The 14,063-nt window shown below is 38.7% G+C and overlaps 1 protein-coding gene across 1 annotated transcript in view; it reads left to right on the plus strand.

The window, feature by feature from the left end:
* Positions 1-3,016: 3,016 nt before the first annotated feature.
* The window catches only part of LOC140150772 (tectonin beta-propeller repeat-containing protein 1-like), a gene marked incomplete at its 5' end in the record, with an annotated part of 42,022 nt that continues 30,975 nt past the window's right edge, over positions 3,017-14,063 (plus strand). The window contains 7 exons of the mRNA XM_072172876.1: positions 3,017-3,205; positions 4,646-4,834; positions 5,962-6,090; positions 7,003-7,125; positions 9,332-9,512; positions 10,381-10,478; positions 12,655-12,777. Of these exons, the coding sequence (XP_072028977.1) occupies positions 3,017-3,205; positions 4,646-4,834; positions 5,962-6,090; positions 7,003-7,125; positions 9,332-9,512; positions 10,381-10,478; positions 12,655-12,777 (1,032 nt within the window). The remainder of the gene's footprint in view (positions 3,206-4,645; positions 4,835-5,961; positions 6,091-7,002; positions 7,126-9,331; positions 9,513-10,380; positions 10,479-12,654; positions 12,778-14,063) is intronic.

Here is a 14,063-nt window from a genome sequence, read left to right on the forward strand (position 1 = left end):
CGTGTTTTAATGTTTGTGGTTCTTTGTAGCCCTGCGGGGCAATCTACTTGGCTATCCCAATTTCATGCGGTTTGTGGTTCTTTGTAGTTCTTCGGGCAACCTAGTTGGATATTCCTATTAAGCGGCGGTTTCGGCGATCTTTCGTGGTTTGTGGTTTTCACCAAGCCCTGCCCTCTATCGGGAGCTCATTTATAGTTTAAGCTTGTTGGATATCCATATTTCGTGGTTTGTGGTTCTTTATAATCTATAGGCCTGCGGGCAATCTAGTGGGATATCCAAATTTCGCCGTTGGTGGTTCTTGGTAGCCCTCCGGGCCAACCTAGTTGGATATGCCTATTAAGCGGCGGTTATCTGCGATCTTTCGTGGTTTGTGGTTTTAATTTCCACTACCAATCGGGAGCTAATTTATAGTTTAAGCTTGTTGAATATCCATATTTTGTGGTTTGTGGTTCTTTGTAGCCCTGTGGGGCAATCTAGTTGCATATCCAAATTTCGCGGTTTGTGGCTCTTCATTTCATTTCATTTCATTTTATCGCGTTTTGTGGTCTTAATTTGTTGGATATCCATATTTCGCGGTTTGTGGTTCTTTATAATCTATAGGCCTGCGGGCAATCTAGTTGAATATACAAATTTCGCGGTTTGTGGTCCTTTGTGGCCCTGCGGGGCAATCTAGTTGGATATCCCTATTAAGCGGCGGTTGTCAGCGATCTTTCGCGGTTTGTGATTTTAATTTCCCTTATCAAGTCCTGCCCTCTATCGGGAGCTATTTTATAGTTTAAGCTTGTTGGATGTCCATATTTCGTGGTGTGTGATTCTTTGTAGCCCTGCGGATATCCACATTTCATGTTTGTGGTTCTTTATAGCCCTGCGGGCTATCTAGTTGGATATAAATATTGAGCGGCAGTTGTTGGCGATCTTTCGCGGTTTGTGATCTTAATTTGTTGGATATCCATATTTCGTGGTTTGTGGTTCTTTATAATCGATAAGCCTGCGGGCAATCCGGTTGGATATCCAAATGTTTGTGGTTCTTTGTAGCCCTGCGGGGTAATCTAGTTGGATATCCCTATTAAGCGGCGGTTGTCATCGATCTTTCGCGGTTTGTGATTTTAATTTCCCTTATCAAGCTAATTTATAGTTTAAGCTTGTTGGATATCCATATTTCGTGGTGTGTGATTTTTTGTAGCCCTGCTGGACAATCTAGTTGGATATCCAAATGTCGCAGTTTGTGGTTCTTTATAGCCCTTCTATTCTTTGTAGCCCTGCGGGATATCCACATTTCGCGGTTTGTGGTTCTTTATAGCCCTGCGGGGCTATCTAGTTGGATATAAATATTGAGCGGCAGTTGTTGGCGATCTTTCGCGGTTTGTGGTCTTAATTTGTTGGATATCCATATTTCGTGGTTTGTGGTTCTTTATAATCGATAAGCCTGCGGGCAATCCGGTTGGATATCCAAATTTCGCGGTTTGTGGTTCTTTGTAGCCCTGCGGGGTAATCTAATTGGATATCCCTATTAAGCGGCGGTTGTCATCGATCTTTCGCGGTTTGTGATTTTAATTTCCCTTATCAAGCTAATTTATAGTTTAAGCTTGTTGGATATCCATATTTCGTGGTGTGTGATTTTTTGTAGCCCTGCTGGACAATCTAGTTGGATATCCAAATGTCGCAGTTTGTGGTTCTTTATAGCCCTGCGGGGGGAAATCTAGTTGATATCAATATTGAGCGGCAGTTGTTGGCGATCTTTCATGTTTGTGATTTTAATTTGTGACAATTTATAATATTTATTACAAATATAATTTCATACAGAGCTGTGAACAGAGCCACTGATAAATGTGTTTTAAATGACGAAGATGTCATGATAGTCAGGCATGGTGAAAGCATCTGGATGGTGAAAGTAGGCCTAGGCCTAAATATGAATAAAAAATCAAACATGTTTGTTTGATGAAAAAAAATATAATATCACAATAGCAATGGATGTTCGAGATGGTGTTATTCTTGATTTATGACAATAAATTGGTTAATAAAACATTAAAAAAGTGGTGGGAAGTTTCAACTTGAGCAAAAAGTCATAAATGGATTAGAAGTCCAGGACCTTCACCGCTTCGCCACGGGACGACATAATGATATAACGACATGTGAAAGTGGAGTATTTATTAATATGAATGTATGCTGTGGTCCGGAAAGAATAAAAGAATTGTGAAAAACTTGATTTTTGGCTTAATGGGATCCAGAATTTGTATGTAGGGTATCCAGGAAAATGCTAGGGTATATTTGAAAGTGAATCTCAAAAAGTAGTGCGACAGTGACAGCCATGTATGGCTGTAGCAGTGACGAAAGATTATGGATATCAGTATGATTAGCTATGATTTTCCACTAATTTTGGCTATGAAATACCGCGTGAAATAAAGCAAGAATGTTTGTTTATTATCAAACAATCGGATTGACTGTAAGATTGGTGTAACTTTTTGAATTAATGAGTTATTAAAATATTACACTTTGGACAGTAAATAAGATTTAGCATGGTTTTAGATATATTTTATACCCAACAAAAAATATCATAGAACAATAGCGTTTTGTTGCGTGTAAATATAGTCCCGCGGTGCATCTGTTTATTCTTCTTTATCAGTCGTTTTTTTAAAAACTTGCTGGTCATGCTACCGTGTGACTCTAATACAAATCAAGAGGTGTGCACTTGGAGGGGGAATATTTGTTATAATTTTTCCTTGCTGACATGTGGGAACCGAGTTTAAGAAATTAGGAAATGGTGAACTAAAATGGGGTTTCTTTGCAATGTGAAGTGAGAATTTGAGCGTTTATTGTTGAAAATTCACTTTTAAAGTACCGTATCATTGGAAATTATATCATTTTGGCTTAAATTCTGACATTTATTATATATTTATCATGTTTGTTATTCTTTTTCCATGTCCAGTTCTTTGTAACATGTGATGTTGTGTCAATCAAAATGCCATCTCAACATGGTAACTTTGTGTGGGGCGAGATAGCATAGGGCGATGCACACACTGTCTCTACACTAAACCAGCACTGGGATCTGAGAAGTCATGGTACTAATGGTAGATTACTGGATTTCAAGCAAGTTACTGCAACCAGGTACAGCGTGTGGGCTATAGGATGTGATCAGAAACTCTATACCTATGTCCACTCTGGAGATGTGCCTATTAGATGCTTGGAATACACTTATGAAAATCAGGTAAGCATCCTTCATTTCATATTTTGTGTTAGAAAATAAATCCTAACATAATCATAACCCTAACCCTAGATCAGGAGCTCTATACATAAACACCTCACATAAAGAAAGTCCCCAGTTATGTAACCTGTCCTACACCAAAACCTGATTTTGCTATGACAATTTGATTGATAAGGTCGTGTGCAGAATCTTGTTAGCTCTATTTGATACCAAATTTGCGACCAAACACTCTAAATTTACAAAGATTGATGCCAGTATATGAAACTTTTCAAAAGTTGCAAATCAAAATGATGTGTCAAGCTTGCTTGCTGGCGATCGGCCCCTGCTGACAGCCTGTAGTCACACTTTAACGACAGGCGATTAGGGACCTAACAAGCGCTCCAAATCGATACCTCTTCATCACACCTAACGCTTTTGGAGAGCCCTCTATTGCCGGATTAGCTGTCACTTAAGTTTATGTTGTATGTAAAACGTTTTTGAAGCTACAATGTGCATGTATATTGAGCACCATAAAATATATAAATTTGTGATTTGACTAGGGGTGGCTATGGGGCATTAAAACAAGCTTAAACTATATATTAGCCCCCCGCCGATAAAGGGCAGGGCCTGAAGAATGAGGGAAATTACGGGGGAAATATTAAGGTTATTAACGGAATATTATAACCCTAATTCCTAACCCAACCCTATAGGCTGAATAGATACCTAATCATCGCTAGCTAACCCTAATAGGCTGAGTAGATACCTACATTATTTGTAATCATCACTAGCTAGCAATAGCCAAGGTGACCTAATGAACGCTAAGAAGCGTTTTTAAGTGTGACAACAGGGTGCTGCTGGGCATCCCAAGTGTTAATTTGAAATGCATGGATGAAGGATGAGAATGAAGGTTTAGCACATCGAAAGGAACAATGCTAGAAAGCAACTTGTTATGATAACGGGGAAAACCCAGTTAAAATAAAGTCCAAGGTAAAGTTTAAATAGCCTTACCCATGTTAGCCAAATTAAAACCATAATGTCCTATAGAAGACATGACCTTGATCTTCCACACAGGGAGTGTGAATTTCAGATAGGGTTACCCGATGAATAGGTGACTCCATTCGAAATTTACCCCCTATGTGTGTGAGATTAGGGCAAGGCATTAGCCAGAGGGGTGTCTTTAAGGTGTCCAAAATGGTCAAAAATACCTTATTCTACAAAATCAGGGTGTCCACTTCCTATTCACTCCATTATAAAAATCAGAATTTTAGGGTGTCCAAATTGAATACAGGGCATCCAAATGACACCCCTCTGGCTAATGCCTTGGATTAGGGTGATGTCTTCCATTAAAGGGGGTGTATGAATTTAAAATAGAATAGCCTTAAAGATCCACTCATAAGTTAACCTCTTACAATGTAACTGTCAACTTGTAAATAATTACCATTTTGACATTTTATGCTGTTCCAGAGGTGGAATCCAGTCCATGGTTTTTCCCACAAATCCCTGCTATTCGCAGACCGTACCCCTTGGAGTGATGAGAAGGGTTTCCATCTCTTCCCCAAGCCTCATGAAATCAAGCTGCCTTCTGAACATTGGGTATGGGAGAGTGACTGGCATGTAGAAGAGAACATTAAAGGACAACCAACTGGAAAAGGTGTAAGTAAACAACACATGTTCATAAGTCCTTGAATAAATTCTTCAGGTCTGTAGTTGATCCATAACATCAAGAATTTTATCACATCAAGACCAGTCAAAACTTATTTTTCTGGATGCTTCATCAACCTTCGATTGATTTCATGAGCAGTGCTACTGTTTTGAAGTGCTGTATGATATTGATCTTGCAACAGGATGGATCAAAGAAGCAATCTGGATCCAGAGGAACAGTGGCAAGCTCCTAAACAGAGATGAGGGGGCTTACCAACTTTCACACCTATACGATCGTGTGTTGTACTGGAACTTTGACGCAGAATGATGCTGTACAAACTCTTGAGGGTTGCTGGATCAATATCACACATCACTTCAAAACAGCAAAACTGCTGTCTGCTGATGTCAACTGATGGTTGATGACTTTTGACTAGTCCTGATCATGTTGATGTGATGAAATTCTTGATGTTTACACATGCTCTTGTTTGGTTAACATTTAACAGAACGTTTCATCAACTGAAGATATATGTTGTAATTAAAAACTTGTCATCTCTTGGATGTTGCGGCCGACATTGCTTTGTGTCGAAAACTGCGCAGTCCGAGAAACGCAAGATTCTTGTTATAATATTCTTGGTATAAGAAATATGACCACTCAAATAAGTGTAGGTGAAACTGGGTGTGGAGACTGACAGAGCACAAGAAAGAAATGGAAAAAGTAACTCATAGTAACGAAACTTTCACTCGCCAAACACGAAAATCGGTCAGTGAACAATCCAAATCGGCGATTGCGGACCATGCCGTTCAACAAAATCATGTTATCAATTGGAAAAGTGCTCAAGAAAGAATGTAATTCAGGATCCCGCCGTATCAGAGAAGCAATCGGGATAAGGAAGAGAGATAAGGAATAGAGCATTGAACACCATGAACAGAGATGAGGGGGCTCCTTATCTTAGTCACATGTGTACAAAAGTTGAATCGAAAGTCATCACTCTGAAGATGTGCTTCGCCCAAGATGGTGGAACTGTCAGGTCAGTAAAATATAATTGGTTTTGACAAGATGAAATTTATATAGTTTGTATAATGATACATGTATATATTTTTGAACATTATTTTTACCCATCAATCAATTCTATTAACAGGGTTGGCAGTACAGTGTTAATTTCAACACAAGAGAAAGCTACACACCAGACAAGAAATGGAACTCTTGTGTGAGGAGAAGGAAATGGATCCGATACAGGAAATATAATGCTACTGATGTCTGGGCTAAGGTAAGCTTATAAAAATGGCCACTCTATGCAGGCAGGGCATTTATATGAAATACGGTACCCATAAACTATTACAGACCATGTATCAACAGTCAAAGTCCCAGTGCATTGTATGCTGTGAATTCTCGCATATTCATGAGGGGGAAGGCCGATTGTTCCATCGTGCAGTGTCTAACAATCACGCCAGTATTGCGTACCTTCGCGTGCGTTGCATGCCTTTGCAATTACGTGATAGACCGTAAAAATATGCAGTAGGTGCATAGCAGTTTCGCCTGTCGCATTTCATGGAAAAGTCGGCCCTCATCGGGTGATGCTGAGACTTTGCCTGCTTGTGCGCAGTCTGTTATATTTTCCATCCATGACTGTACCACATTGAAGCATAATGGCCTCTTCAACATATCACTAAGAATAGCTGCAGGCCAGAAAACTACATTTTTGGTGTGTCCAAAACAGAGCTGTTAGTACTTTAACACCTGTGTGAACGTGTGTCAAAACTTTGCTGTCAGGCAACTTAAATGCCGGACAGGTAGAATTTAAAAAGTACCTCTCAACTGGTGGGTTAAAATTTAATCCTATGGCTGTATTTTTTAGATAACAATTTTTGAAGTGCATTTATGCTACTTTATTTAGAGGATATAGTTTTATAGTAATTAAATAGTTTTAAATAAAAACATTTCTTGAAATTAGGCACACCATACATTGTTTGGCGAAAGAATTTAATTAAATATGATCAAATTCCAGTTGGGCTAGTAACTTTTAACAGTTACCGGCCCAACTGGCTAATACTTAAAAGTTATGGTACCAGTACTGCCCTGTCCATCAGTGTCCAAAAAGTCAATTATGGCCAATAATTCTGGCCATAATTTGTCATATAGTATAGCTATGTGAAGATAATTTAATATTGATTGTTTACAGGTTCCTGGCCTCACTGAAGACCCAATGATGGAACCCTTTATGGACTTGTCTATTGGCGGTTATGAGTTACCGGGGCAACCAGATGGATATCTGTCTGTCTGGGCTATCACAGCACCTGGAAAAGTAAGTTTGGGGTTTTTTTTAGTTTAAAAAAAATTATTTGGATTTGACAACGGGTACATACCGTCAGTCTGAAACACTGTCAGTCCGAACCACCGTCAATCCAAATTTTTAGGGTTAGGGTGCCCTAACCCTAACGCTTACCCTGACCCTAAACCTAACCCTAACCATAACGCTAAAAATTCAAGAAATGAAGGTGTATTGGACAGACGGGGGAGACCCCTTGACACCCCTGGATAACCCAAGAAAGCCTGTACTGAAGCTTATTTCTGTTGGGGTCCATTTGAACACTGTGACAGGTTGGGAACAGTCAGGGGTTTACATCCTACTCTTTTTAAAACTGGCTGCGAGATACCTGTACAGGTTTGGCTCTCTGTACACAGGATCGACATCTTAACATCCCCTCCGATGGACGGAGTACTTTCATGATTCTTTTACCCAATTCTAAATGAACCATGTGAAGAGTGGAAGTTTAAATTTAATCTACAGAGGTTGCCAATTAATTTCAGACATTTTTTCCCAAAGTCAATACCCCAGCAAATCTCCACCGCCGGGAATTGAACCTAGGATCTCATACACTAAAGGCAAGTACCTTAATCATTAGGCCATGCTCACCACTCTGGCATAATTCGGATACCCTGCACACACTTGTGTCCTGATCCCAGTGACCTGTCATTTGTCTATACCTGGTCATGTTGCAAATTGATAGAGTCATGTGCATCAACTTTGTTAGCTCCAATTTACTACCAAAAGCCCTAAATTGACAGAGCTTTATACCAATAAATGAAATTTTGTCCATTATCAAAAGCTAAAGTTGCAAATTATCAGGAACATATAGAAATATTATTGCAGAGCTTGACCATGTCATGACCCGAAACAATCGCTAGGTAATATTGATCGCACCACCAGTCAAGATGATCTATCCTTTCTGCTTTCAAGAAATGTTGGGTTAATCATGCATCTTAAATGAACAATTGAATAAACCATGCTCTGTACGGGCACTTGGGATATTCGACATGGGCTCATAATGGGCAAGCTTGACCACGCCTAGCAGTTTTACGTGATCGTTTTGATGTGCAACTTTTGAAAACACACCCCAATGTCATATACTGGTATCAGTCTTTGTCAATTTAGAGCTTTTGGTAGACTACCCCGTAGTCCACTTGCCCATTGTGCATACTCTGGATATTGTATTTAAGCTTAAAACTCTGATTTAATTAATTTGTGCACAATTGATAGATTTTCACATCTGATCAGTCACCCTACTCCCTCTGTTTGTTAGCTTCCCAAGTGGACTACTGACATTGCCTTGCGGTTAAGATTTTTAACACAGGACTCAATGGATCTGGCCTAACTAAAATTGTCCATGATGTAATGCATCTTTAAATGGATCTGCCTTGTGATTGGTCGCCCATACCTCGCTATGGTTTAAATCGTGTGGGCCCGCGCCATTACCATTAACTACACCGTAAACAACTGTCTGTGGCGCTTTTGTGTTGACGCGAAAGTTAATCTCTCATCAAACATCTAGCGCGTCCATGCTTAGTACTTGTGTTTAATGGACTGATAAACAAGTATGCTTGACAGTGTGTTTTTAGAGAGCAAAGTCCAGGGGGTAAAGTTCTGCTTACAATTCAAAGTTCATAGTCGAATTTTCGGGGTTCGCTCTCAATAAACTGGTAGATTCCAAAATCAGAATTGTTCAGTATTAAAGTGAGCCGTTATAATTATGCAAGATAATGTTGCATTCAATTACTTTTATTGTCACTAATCGTTTTTTTAACTCTTTATGACCATTTTACTATTGAATACTTTAGTTTTAATAAACATCAGTATAATTTTGAGTTCAACGAAATGGGTTCATCATGACTAATAATAACATGTTTTTAATAAAATTCTACTATGGCATAGTCTAAGCTTTTGGTAGTAAAATAATGTGGTATTATTAAAATAGAGCTAACATAATTCTACATATGACCGAATCAGTCAAATTGCTGTCACATGATCTGGTTTAGATTGATGGATCATAGGAGTGAGAACTTTCTTTTTGTGTTGTGTTTAGTTAGTGTGGTGCTCAGGTTTCACCCTTTGTTTTAGGGTTGTAGCTAGTGTAGTGCACAGGGTATTTGCAAATTATTCCAAAAGTTAATTTGATTTTTAATTTGATTTTGCTGATTTGATTATATTTGATTTGATTTGTTTTCCTCAGGTGTATTGTCGAGTTGGTGTTACACGTAAATGCCCCGAGGGCTTGGCATGGAAGAATATGGAAACGCCAGACGGTAAAGCTGTCGTCCAACTATCTGTGGGACCTACAGGAATGGTGTGGACTGTGACATGGGATGGGTGTGTTGCAGTAAGAGCTGGTGTGTCAAGAGATAATCCTGTAGGTATGTTGAAGGAGCTGCATATCGAGGGTTGAGAGTCAGAAATTCCTGAACTCACAAAGGATTCATAAAATACAGGAATGGTAGGCTATGACCAGGGCCGGATTTACCAAAATTGCCTTGTGCATCTTTCTTTTTAGCCCCAAAACACCATGTTTTGGGCCCAAAAAGTATGTTGCAAAAAATGTGCACACTTTGCACGCACTGACTTGCTGACCAGCTTCAATTTGGGCTGAAATAGTCTAAAATTGAAGAAAAAAACCCAATTTGCACGCTTCGCACGCAACTGTCCTAGTCAAATCTATTCTTGTCTCCCTCTAAATTGTAATGCTCCCGCCGACACCGTCCATCTTATACCTAAACCAAAACTTGGCTACTTGAGTGCACATGCCTTCATCACGGTGCGTTGGCCTTCAAATTTTGGCCTGGTCCAGGGCCCCCTTAAAGGTAAATCCGGCCCTGGCTATGACGTTTATTTGATTACTTTAAAGGCCTATTCATTGATTTGTTCATTCAGAAAATTGTAAAAATCATCCAAATTCAGTTTTTTGCACCTTTGTTTAGCATGTAGATGTCCTAATATAGCCTGCTAGTGGTTAAGCCAAAGGTTGTGAATCAAGAAGACAGTTTCGTAATTAGCTACCATGTATTAGAATTGGGCTTCAACTTTGTCAATATTGCTGTTTTCCTTGTCTTTTTGCCAAATTTTTCATATCAAAAATACCTAAAGACAGTTTTAATCCTTCACTTTTAAGCAATTTTTTATACACTTCAACTGGGATCATAGAATGGGCCTTAAAGTTGACTTATTTTATTATCAGTGTTGTAAATGAGTAAATATTTTTTTTTTTTTATTTATTTCACTTTGCAGGTACAGGCTGGGTAGATGTAGAAGCTTTTCCTGGCACTGGACTCAGTAATGTTGTAGTTGGGACTAATGCTGTATGGGCCATCACTAGAAATCACAAGGTGAATAGAATGCTGCAATATCTTATTGGGTGTTAATGCTCTGCATGCTAGCCATAGCCGTCAACATAAAAAGTTCCAAGTTTTGAGATATTTCCTCAAAAAATCAAGAGCTATTTTAAGAACCACTGAACCAATACTAGACTTGTTTGTACTCATTTTGATGCATTTTTCATGCTGATTCCAAATATGGTCATGAAAATGTTCAATTCTGAAATGTTTGAATTTAAAAAAAAATTAAAACTTGTCGTCTGCTTGTTTGTAATCATTTTGATGCATTTTTCATGCAGATTCCAAGTAAGGTCATGGAAATGTTTAATTCTGGAATTTTTGTGTTTAAAAACTTGTTGTCTGCAGTTGACACTCGCGTTGAGAGAGTTCAATTCTTGAATATAATTCTTTTATATCGTTATGAGTTTGGCAGAATGCCGAATATCGATTTGTCATGTTACATATGAATTATCTTGAATTATAGAACAGGGATCAGTCGACGTGGTACCACACCATTGGGCTATTCCAGTTTGAATGCATACACCCCTTATGGAAGACATCACCCTAATCTTCCACATAGGGAGTGTAAATTTCAAATTGGGTTACCTGAATGGTTGATTTCATTTGCAATCTACTTCCCCTGTGTGGAAGATTGAGGTCATGCCTTCCATAGGGGTGTATGGATTCCAACTGGAGTAGTTCAATAACCCTAATGCACAAAGGGCTTTTTGTCAACTGGAAGGGAAGAAGGAAGGAATATAGAGAGAAAACAAAGAAGTTGTTTGCTCTGGGTGGGATTCGAACCTGAGAATCACATACCAAGTACGAGGTTGGGCCAACAAAAGCAGGCCTATATATCACTTGGGGTGATTGCGTCATCACATTTATGTGAGATGCACGCAGGCGCGGTGCATATGCGTGTATGCTGACTTATTTCGCTCATGTCATGCTGAATAATTGATATGCTGCCCTCTGGATCTGTGTCGTCTGCTCCCTGTCCTCAAATACAAGAGAATTATTGCGTAACAAAGCAATGATTCAAAATTCAGCATTTTGTCAAACTCATAACAATTATTTTAGTGTAATGATACCTTTTGCATACCGTATTTCGTCAAATAGTCGCCCCTTCTAATAAACGCCCCCACCACTTTTTTCAACCAAGATGTTTCAAAAATACCGATATTTCCATGCTATCTTGTGTAGTAAGCTTACCAAGTTGCACACATGGTCGATAATAGCATCACTTTTTGGCGAAAATCTGGATTGGAAACCTGGAAGTGAACCAGAAGTCAGTGTTTCTAGTTCATAGTTCGTCATTTTAGCGTGAGTTTTAAGTTTACCTAATAATTTTAATGGGAATTATCGTTCTAAAATTGACCTTGAATAAACGCCCCCCCCCCGGAAAATGTAACGCCCCCGGGGGCGTTTATTTGACGAAATACGGTATATAGGTTAACCCCCTGGAAACAACTGGTCATCTAACAGCATTTCTGATTGGTTAATAACTTGAAATGCTCATTTCAATTGCCAATTATGACTTTGGCTTTAAACTATTTATGGTCAAACTCGCATTTGCAGATGATCTTATTAATACCCTCCGTGATTGGTTCAAAATTGGACCCAATATTCATTTTGGCCAATCGGCAGGTAGTTCTCATAGGGTTTAATGCTTGACAGTGATGAAGGAAAAATTCAGCATTCCATAAGGGACAGACACAGAAAATTATAAATGCTTGTCTTTGCCTGCTGCTGTGACCCAGAGCATAAGTTTTATAGTTTAATTTGGACACAGCTTTGCAGAATCATCTCCCCAGATTTTGTGGGGTAAAGTTTGACACAAAAATCAGTCGGCCAAAAGCTGCTCTTGAGTGACTGAGAATACTAGTCTATTTATGTTGAACCTTTGGCAAATCTTATATCACAGAGTTAACCCCATGAGAACTACCTGCCGATTGGCCAAAAAGAAGTTTTCATTATCAATCGGACCAATCAACAACATTGTTAGAATAATTTCACCATACAAAAAAATCGGGTGAATTATTTGCAAAGCTCCATTCTGATTGGTGATTTGTGAAGATATCATGTAATTGACCAATCAGAGGCAATGTTAGATCGGCAAGTAGTAACAGTTGTGTTTATTGCGCCTTATGTGTCACCATTATGTCATCTTTTATGTCATCATTTGCAGGTTTTATTTCGCAAGGGATTTGAAGCTATCAGAGCATACATAGATGCTAAAGCTTGTACCGGAGAAAGCTGGATTGAAATGATAGGCAAGATGGCAGCTATATCTATAGGTCCTAGTGATCAGGTATAAACAATTATATATGTGGTACACAAATAATAATAATAATAATAATAATGCATTTATAATGCGCCATCTATCTAGACAACCTATTCCGAGGCGCAAACATTGAACAATTAAAAATTAACACACAATTATAAAAAAACAGTCACATATAGAAATCAATTGTCATAAGCAATCTTAAACAGATGAGATTTTAAAGTCTTTTTGAAAATATCAAGTGAATTATATATACGTAGATTTAAAGGAAGCAAGTTCCAAAGAGCAGGTGCACAAGCATAGAAGGCCCGGTCGCCAAATGATGAAGAAGTCCGTGGAACTGAAAGAAGACATTTATCCGATGATCTAAGGTTTCGTGATGGAATATAAAAATTGATAAGTTCACTGATATAAGAAGGTGCCATGTCATGGAGCGCTTTCCAGGTGAGAAGAAGGAGTTTGAAATGAATGCGATACCGAATTGGTAACCAATGCAGACGTTGTAAGACGGGTGAAATATGGTCAAATTTCCTAGTCCTTGTGAGCATGCGTGCAGCAGCATTTTGAGCCTGTTGAAGTTTATTGAGTTGTCGTTCAGTGATTCCATATAATAAAGCATTTCCATTGTCAAGACGTGATGTGACCAAAGCGTGGACAAGTGTTGCAGCAGTATCATAATCGAGCACTTTGCGAATTTCATTAATGTTTCTAATCTGAAAATACGTTGATTTGCACACATTTTTGATGTGGTCGTCCATTGAGAGAATGTTGTCAAATATAATTCCTAGATTGCAGTATTAGAAGAAGCTTGAATGTTGGCAGAATCAATTTGAAGAGAGTTGGAGCGAAGTTTTGATTGATTATATTTGGAGGTGATAATAAGAAGTTCAGTTTTGTCATCATTTAATTTCAATTTATTTACAGTCATCCATGATTTAATGTCCTTGATACATAATTCAATTTATGAACGTGAAGAAAGTTCATCTGATGCACTATCTAAATCAAAAGATAAATAAAGCTGTGTATCGTCATGCGTATGTGAACTTGTAATCCATGATTGCGGGCGATGTTCGCTATTGGAGACGAGTAAATGGTGAAGAATTGAGGTCCTAATACAGATCCTTGGGGACACCGAAAAGGAGTGGAATGAATGATGACAAACAACCATTGATGTTGACAGCCTGCAATCTGTCGGTCAAATAAGAACGGGTCCATTCAAGTGCACTACCTCTAATACCAAAAGAGGAGAGACGCGACAGAAGGACACCATGGTCTATGGTGTCAAGGCAGCAGATAGATCAAGTAATACCAAA

Source organism: Amphiura filiformis, chromosome 4 (genome assembly GCF_039555335.1).
Source record: "Amphiura filiformis chromosome 4, Afil_fr2py, whole genome shotgun sequence".
NCBI classification, from domain to species: domain Eukaryota; kingdom Metazoa; phylum Echinodermata; class Ophiuroidea; order Amphilepidida; family Amphiuridae; genus Amphiura; species Amphiura filiformis.